Genomic DNA, 8,613 nt, shown 5'->3' with positions numbered 1-8,613 from the left:
AATTACTTTCAAAGCTAGTGTTTGTTTTTTATTCCAGATATGAGCTGATGATGTGGCCACAATAAAAAATAAAAACTATATCAACTTTGGACTAACATCACCAAAGTGCCTCGCCCATCCACTACCTCCATGAGATCATATTGCCAAGAGCAAAGGAAGTAGACAGAGCACTCTGTCACAGCTTTTAGTTTTTTATATCATCATATTAATGAAAAAGAGCAGTGAAAAGGGTCAAATCCACGTGTTTGAATGTAAATAGAGAAGACAGTCTAGGACTCTAACCGTCATACGTTCAAATACCGACATCTAGCGGCCAAAGGAAGTTACTGCAACACTGTGAAAAGTATATTCATGGAGTAAATAGTCGAAAATGACACCGTGTGGCACATACATCATAAATCTAGATAACAATAAACACAATAGACGTACAATCATGACTTTAAAGATAATTACAACGTTTATGCTTTCTCACCTTTGCCCATGTCTGCATAATTTAATTTATGGCACATTGCTTAAAGGAAATGCAAAAATAATAAAAGGTCGTATCACTAGATTTCAGGTCGTAATTTTCAAAATGTTGGAAAGGTGAAATCCTCCTCAAAAAAAAAATGAATTATACAAAGATCACAAGATGTTTTTATTTTCCCTCTTGTTACCTTCTAAATTAAATATTTATGACAGTATATGTCACAGACATTTATATTTATATATATATATATATGTATGTATATAATAATAATAAGCCATATATCGTTGTTTAAGATACTCAAAGACACTTTAAATGTTACATTATACACCGTAGACACAGCTACGGGGAGCAATTCAGGGTTAAGTGTCTTGCTCAAGGACACATCGACTAGGGCGGGGATTGAACTGCCAACCCTCTGATTGAAACCCACAGTCGCCCCGATATGACAGACATTATATGTGACAGACATATATAATATATACACGTATGTCTATATTATATAGGAAGGAACAGCGCGAGCAGCTTTGTTTACGCAACGAGGCGACGCTTCGGGCCACGTCACAGGCCTCCACGTCACAGGCCTCCTCGGTGGGCGTGTCCCTAGCGCGGCTCTTCCGGTGGAGACGTGGCTCTGCTGCCATATTGACGCTAGCGGAGCTAACAATCACACAACTCCGATAGCCGAGCGGCGGAGAAGAACCTCGTCGGAGAAAACTCGTCCGAGACCGAGACCCGAGAGAGACGGAGCAGCGTCGCCCCGCAGAGAGAGAGAGCAAACATGGTGAGAGACGAGTTAAAACACGGGGGGACACCGCGGCTTTCCGTCGGGCCTAGCAAGTTATCACAACATCGGGCTAGCCGAGCGTACCGCTAGCTCGCGGCTAGCTCGGGTTCTCCCAGGAAGCGAAATAACACGGGGCACCCAAACGTTGCGTCGCACCGAGCTGACAGCGCCGACATCACGTCGAGTCGCTTTGAATCGTCCCGTCGCGATGCGGAGAGGCTTGAATTCCAGGTGAGCGGGTGACGTCAGCTAGCTTGTAGCTCCTGTCACGAGCCGAACACCGAGCTAGCGTTACCTGCTGTCACACTGTTCTCCAGCCGGAGACCGGCGGTCACCGATCTCTTTGGGGACGAGCACCCACCCGAACACACAGTTGTGTTACAATTTAAAGTGAGCCGAATGCCCTTGAGGTGCGTTCAGGGACCTCCATGGTGCATCTGTTGTCAACATTAAGTTCAGGGTCCATCGCGGTCGACGTCTTTCATCCCTAACTTCATCGTCGGTGGATTACGGTTCCTTCCTTTAGAGAGAGGCATAACCAATGCACTCACAATGACCCACCGGACAGTGTGGAGCACGGGACTGACGGCTCGTGCACACATGGTAAACATGACGTAATCACGTCGTCTGAATCGCTGGATTCGGCATTACTTTTATTTACGTGTTTCATTTGAACTAAACATCCGGGTTACACAGATGGGACTCCAACAGGCTTCTTCCACCAGCACTCAAACAGGCCGCCTCAAGCCGTGAAAACCAATGCCACAAGTTGTCCTGCTGTGGGGATGTGTGTGTTGACATGTTGTTGTTGTTGTTGTTAAACTTGGCAAGACGTGCTCTCCTGAGAAAGAGGGAATTCTGGTTATTGAAAGGGGGAACTGTTGGTAATGTGTTCCTCCAGCTGCTTTACTTCCTGCCTTGGTAAAGAATCGCTGCATGTGTTCGACAACCCGTCTCCCCCTCACCTGCCCGTCTCCCCCTCACCTGCCCGTCTCCCCCTCACCTGCCCGTCTTCCCCTCTCGCCCACAGGTGCTGTTGGCAGCGGCGGTGTGCACCAAGGCCGGCAAGGCCATCGTGTCGCGGCAGTTTGTGGAGATGACCCGGACGCGCATCGAGGGGCTTCTTGCTGCGTTCCCCAAGCTGATGAACACGGGCAAGCAGCACACCTTCGTGGAGACGGACAGCGTGCGCTACGTGTACCAGCCGCTGGAGAAGCTCTACATGGTCCTCATCACCACCAAGAACAGCAACATCCTGGAGGACCTGGAGACCCTCAGGCTCTTCTCCCGCGTGGTAAGCGGACCCTCACGCGGCGGTGTGACCACATGGACGTTACTTTAATGATCTCCCTTCTGTAGCTGGAGGTCCGTACTTGTACTGTTAAAGTCCAGAGTTCTCTGAGTTCTTCTGGTCTCCAGCATGTCGCTGTGTATTAATGGAAGGTCTCTCTGTCTGAGAAGGGTTATGGATAACTAACTCATTTAAAATGATTACAGTCTGCTTATAATACTAATAATTTACCATTTATGTGTAATTTTAGTCTCCTTAATTAAAAATGCACACACACAGAACTTCGTTTCTCTTATATTTTATACTTGAAAGTGATGTTCGGTTGATTTAAGGAGAATATAATTTTTTTAAATATATTTTTATATATAAAAAAAAATTATATATTTATAATATTATTATATAATTTTGTTTTTGTATTTTTTATTTATTATTTCAAGGAGAATATTATTTGCTAAATGTTATATTAACCGTACAACCACATCCCGTCTTCAGATCACTTAAATAAAATAAAATTTAAAGTTAATTGTATTTACTCAGACGTCGGGGTTTGTTATGAGCCGGTTAAAGAAGCCGACTTGAGCCTCGTCTTGTTGCCCCAGATCCCAGAATACTGTCGTGTGCTGGAGGAGAGCGAAATATCGGAGCACTGCTTCGACCTGATCTTCGCCTTCGATGAGATCGTGGCCCTCGGCTACAGAGAGAACGTCAACCTGGCTCAGATCCGCACCTTCACAGAGATGGACTCCCACGAGGAGAAGGTGTTCCGCGCCGTCAGAGAGGTGAGCTCTGCTTCATTCCCTCTTTTTAATGAATCGCCACGGGAGCACAAATGGATTTCAAAGATATATTTGTCTTCTCGACACTTGAAGCGACTAAAACACCTTTTTTTTAAACGTGCTTCTCTCGCCCCGCAGACTCAGGAGAGAGAGGCCAAGGCCGAGATGAGGAGGAAGGCCAAGGAGCTGCAGCAGGCCAGGAGGGACGCCGAGCGCTCCGGAAAGAAGGTGCCGGCGTTCGGCGGCTTCGGCAGCGCCGGCATGACCAGCGTGTCCTCGGGCTCCATCATCACGGACACCATCGTCGAGCCCGAGAAGCCCAAGATCACGGCGGCCGCAGTCAGGTGGGGGGTCTTCGTGGTATGCGGACGCTCTCCTTGAAGACCGCCTTATTTATTAATACCGTCTGTCTCTCCTCCAGACCAAGCGGACCCAGTAAAGCCCTGAAACTGGGCGCCAAAGGAAAAGAGGTGGACAACTTCGTCGACAAGCTCAAGTCCGAGGGGGAAACCATCATGGCCAGCAGCGGGAAGCGGAGCTCGGATGTTTCTAAAGCTCTGCCGCCACCCGTCCACGTGGAGAGGTGCGAGCGCTCCCCGTCTCCATGGTTACGCATAGATGGTGTTTGTTTCCATGCTGTCAGAGTTCAGATATTTTATGAGACGCGTTCTTTTGTTCTGATGAAAGAGTTCGTCACGCACGATGTGTTCAAATACCATCGGAAAGAAAATGAGTCGATTTTTTTTTTTTTTAAAAGAAGAAAAAAAAGAAATTAATTGTACCGATTGTTGAAGGAAGTTCAAGCCGCTTGTGTTCCTCAGTGTTCACCTGCGCGTGGAGGAGAAGATCTCGCTGACCTGCGGCCGTGACGGCGGCATCCAGAACATGGAGCTGCTCGGCATGGTGACGCTGCGAGTGACCGACGACAAGAACGGACGCATCCGCCTCATCATCAACAACAACGACAACAAAGGGCTGCAGCTGCAAGTAGGTCCTCCACATACATAACAATCTATATCATCCATCCATCCCCCACACACTCACCCTCTCTGGTCTCCTCTCAGACGCATCCCAACGTGGACAAGAAGTTGTTCACCGCTGAATCCGTGATCGGCCTGAAGAACCCGGAGAAGTCGTTCCCTCTCAACAACGACGTCGGCGTGCTGAAGTGGAGACTACAGACCACAGACGAGGCCCTCATACCTCTAACCAGTAAGACCCTTATACCTGTTGTGTTGCCCGTGACGACGCTAACGGCATGTTGCGTTGCCCGTGACGACGCTAACGGCATGTTGCGTTGCCCGTGACGACGCTAGCGCCGTGTTGCGTTGCCCGTGACGACGCTAAAGGCGTGTCGCGTTGCCCGTGACGACGCTAACGCTGTGTTGCGTTGCCCGTGACGACGCTAACGCTGTGTCGCGTTGCCCGTGACGACGCTAACGCCGTGTCGCGTTGCCCGTGACGACGCTAACGCCGTGTCGCGTTGCCCGTGACGACGCTAACGGCGTGTCGCGTTGCCCGTGACGACGCTAACGCCGAGTCGCGTTGCCCGTGACGACGCTAACGCCGTGTCGCGTTGCCCGTGACGACGCTAGCGCTGTGTTGCGTTGCCCGTGACGACGCTAACGCTGTGTTGCGTTGCCCGTGACGACGCTAACGCTGTGTTGCGTTGCCCGTGACGACGCTAACGCCGTGTTGTGTCCTCAGTAAACTGCTGGCCTTCAGAGAGCGGCAGCGGCTGTGACGTGAACATCGAATACGAGCTGCAGGAGGAGAGCCTGGAGCTCAACGACGTGGTCATCAGCATCCCCGTCCCGTGAGTACTACCTCTCCTGTCTCTCCTGTCTCCTCTCCTGTCTCCTTTCCTGTCTCCTGTCTCCTTTCCTCTCTCTTGTCTCCTGTCTCGTCTCCTATCTCCTTTCCGCTCTCTCCTCTCCTGTCTCCTTTCCTGTCTTCTGTCGTCTCTCCTACTTTTACAGATGAAAGTGTCCGTCACACATGATGTGTTCAAGGACTGTGGGAAAGATAAAAATCAGTTTATGCCATTTTTTTTTAACACCTTTTTATAGCTGATAAAATTCTCCGTATTTCCGTTTACACGTGTTTTCTCCGTATGTTTTTAAATGTGTGTTTTCTCCGTATGTTTTTAAATGTGTGTTTTCTCCGTTTTAGTGTGTTTTCTCCGTCTGTTTTTAATGTGTTTTCTCCGTATTTCCTCTGCAGCTCCGGTGTGGGCGCTCCGGTGATCGGAGACCTGGACGGCGAGTACAAACACGACAGCCGGCGAAACCTGCTGGAGTGGTGTCTGCCCGTCATCGACGCCAACAACAAGACGGGCAGCCTGGAGTTCAGCGTCGCCGGGCAGCCCAACGACTTCTTCCCCATCAACGTGTCCTTCGTGTCCAAGCGCAACTACTGCGACATCCAGGTGAGGCCGGCTGTCAATCACAGCTCTCGTGCTCACACCAAACGCCACCGGGGTTTGGTTTGTGTTTCCATTTTAAATCCCCAACGAGGCGGAGTTCACCTCCATGAAGACGGTTTATTATTCACGTCCCGGATGTCCTGAGACGTGTTCACGGGTTCTATGAAGACGGTTTTCCTGCAGCTCTGTGAACACAAAATAAACATTGTGCTGCAAATTATTTGCAATAAATGGATAAAAAAAGACGCAAAAATAACGAATTAACGATGCGGATTTGTAAAAAGTCTGCAAAACGACTTTAAAACGCTTGTTTTCTCAACGGAGTCTGATGCTAGGATATGCTATGCTAGGCTACGCTAATTGTAGCAGCCCCATCAACACAACATTACGTCATACAGACGTACAAACAGCAGTGTTGTTGTATTTTGTGTCCGTTCGGCTGCGTTTTGATCTCGTTTGTCGTGAATCAGAAGGTCCGACTTTAAAAACATGAATATAATAAATATAAACGTGCTTTCTTCTTCTGCTCTTTCCTCTCAGGTCACTAAAGCGACTCACGTAGACGGCGACGCCCCCGTTAGATTCTCTTCAGAAACCTCCTTTGTTGTCGACAAATACGAAATCCTGTAAAAAAATAAATCAAAGAAAACAACAACAAAAATGTAAAAAAATCACCAACGACAACAAAAAAAGTCCAAAATGTGTGCGGCAGAAAGGTTGAAGATGGCGCCTCAGAGACTGGACGACGCCACGCCTCCTCCTGTGGGGGAGCACAGCAGCGCTGGTGTATTTATATGTTTGTATGAGAGGAGCATCTATATAACACACACACACACACACACACACACTCTCGTGTGTTCGCCCCAGCAGAACTGTAAAGAGGAGGATCCATTGCGGGGTTCTTTCTTTTCTTTCCATATTACTTCATAAAGTCACTCTTTGATCTATTAAACTTTTCTTTCTTTTGTTTTTGTAGAAGTAACTCAAGCAGATATATTCCTCTGTGCTCGGTTACGTTTTGTGTGTTTTTGGCGAAATTCAGCAAAATTGTCGCAACTTTTTTTTTTTTTTACTATTTTATTGCCATTGTTTAATTTGCCAATAATCTGGATTTTTTTTTTTTTTTTTTTTTTTTTTTAAATATATTTGACAAACTTTTTGAGATTCTCAGCTGCAGGAAAAACATTTGGCTGAATCTTTATTATAATTATTTCCGCCGTTGCAGCTCCTCGTGTTTCCTTCTGGTTGTTGGAGGAAGTCCTTCAGCAGGCTCCGCCCCTCACGGCCCACGAGGCTCCGCCCCTCACGGCGTTTAGTCCAGATCCCCTCTGATCCAAGCGAAGGCTCTTCTTCCTCAGTTTCCTCTTCGTCATCCTCCTCCTTCACTTACATTCTCATCGACATTACTCAAGATATCAAGTTTGTTTTTCATGTTTTTGTTTTTTCTGCATTTGTATTCCCCAAATTTCAATTTAGCAAATGTTTGTGTGGCTGTGGGGTTGAAAATGACGATTGAGCATTTTAACTAAATTACTGAAGGGGAATCTTAACATTCCAGTGTACAATTAGAAAAAAATGAATCTTTAATGGAATAAAATGTATTATTGAGAAAGTCTGACTTTTTTTCTGACTCTGGCTCCCCGTGTGGTCAGAGGTGGTAGTGCTCTAGCCACTTATACCAGCACAAAGATGTTAATTATATTTTATAGATAATGCTATAAAATATATATATTAATTTAGTTCCTCCTCACGTATGAAAGTTACCCAAACATTTATAATGTTTTTTGATGGAACGAAAAATTAGATCAAACTGGTTTATTCATCAACCAGTTAAGTTTCTTCATTCCTGCTCGGCCTGTAGTTCAGTGTAGTTACCGGTTCCTCCACCAGGTGGCAGCACAGGGCTGCTCGTAGTGCAGTGTGCAAACTGAAATGAACCCATTCAGGACTTTCAGCTGCTTTTGTTTCATTGGAGGAATTAATTTATTCCCCTTTTGGAGCAGCAGCGTTTTGTAAAGATCCTGCACGGGGCTTTTTAGGAGGTCTCACTCCTCTCCAATAAAAGACATTAAAATACAAACAACATAATCCACCTCGTTTTCTCACTTTGAGTCCGCTGACAGGTGACCACGGGGTCAAAGGTCAAACACTTTCCCACTCTTATTCTCCAGTAAACAGCTGTTTCGGGATCGGATCCAAACGTTTGCTGCATAATCACAACTTTATTATTAGTGTTACAGAATCTATGTGCAACACGAGGTGTTAACGCGTTTCTAAACCAGCTGTCTGGAAAGAGCTGCTGGGAGATGAAGAGCCCTTAAAGGGTCACACCCATAATTGGACTGTGGGGTGTTGGAGGGGGAGGGGTGTTAATAGCCCCCCACCCATAAAAAGAGGGCGGGTCCTCTTCACGAGTGAGTGAGTTGAAGGAGGTCTTCTTCACTCGTTATAAAACTGAAGTTTGGTAACAGCTCGTCTTCGTCACCATCAACTCCAGGAAGATGCTCAAGAAAGTGAGATTCAAGGTAGGAGAACAATGTTTTAGTATTAATACTTATTATTATGCCACAGAACTCATCAGGGACGTCTGATGGTTAACAACCTCACAGGAAGTGATGAACTACAGCGTGACCCAGAGGGAGGAAGAGGAAGGCTCTTTGATCTCAGACACTTTGCAGCTCAACATAAAACTGGACATTATTTAACAAGTCATGAAATAATTCTTTATTTGTCCCTCAGCGGATGAATTATCAGGATTACAGCAAAGTGCAACAACAAGAGGCGGAAAACAGTGAAAGTAACAAATAAAATACAATCTGAAGGAGTTAAAGTATCAGGTAGGAAACACAAACAATCAGAAACCTTCAA

General features: G+C 46.6%; 1 protein-coding gene across 1 annotated transcript; it reads left to right on the top strand.

Annotated features, from left to right (window-relative positions):
• Window positions 1-1,049: 1,049 nt before the first annotated feature.
• arcn1b (archain 1b) lies at window positions 1,050-7,357 on the top strand. The gene is made up of 10 exons (XM_034548021.1): window positions 1,050-1,250; window positions 2,284-2,547; window positions 3,144-3,323; window positions 3,459-3,664; window positions 3,742-3,903; window positions 4,142-4,307; window positions 4,385-4,532; window positions 5,028-5,136; window positions 5,544-5,748; window positions 6,286-7,357. Exons 1-10 carry the CDS (start codon window positions 1,248-1,250, stop codon window positions 6,373-6,375), a joined length of 1,533 nt encoding a protein of 510 aa, XP_034403912.1. The 5' UTR covers window positions 1,050-1,247; the 3' UTR covers window positions 6,376-7,357.
• The last annotated feature ends 1,256 nt before the right edge of the window (window positions 7,358-8,613 follow it).

The sequence above is a fragment of the Cyclopterus lumpus genome, chromosome 13 (assembly GCF_009769545.1).
Source record: "Cyclopterus lumpus isolate fCycLum1 chromosome 13, fCycLum1.pri, whole genome shotgun sequence".
Lineage (NCBI taxonomy): Eukaryota > Metazoa > Chordata > Actinopteri > Perciformes > Cyclopteridae > Cyclopterus > Cyclopterus lumpus.
This window is presented reverse-complemented; position numbering and strand designations above follow the sequence as displayed.

Coding starts and splice junctions, on each gene's coding strand:
- arcn1b (XM_034548021.1), top strand. Junction 2,548..3,143: donor TCAGGCTCTTCTCCCGCGTG/GTAAGCGGACCC, acceptor TTGTTGCCCCAG/ATCCCAGAATACTGTCGTGT. Junction 4,308..4,384: donor ACAAAGGGCTGCAGCTGCAA/GTAGGTCCTCCA, acceptor GTCTCCTCTCAG/ACGCATCCCAACGTGGACAA.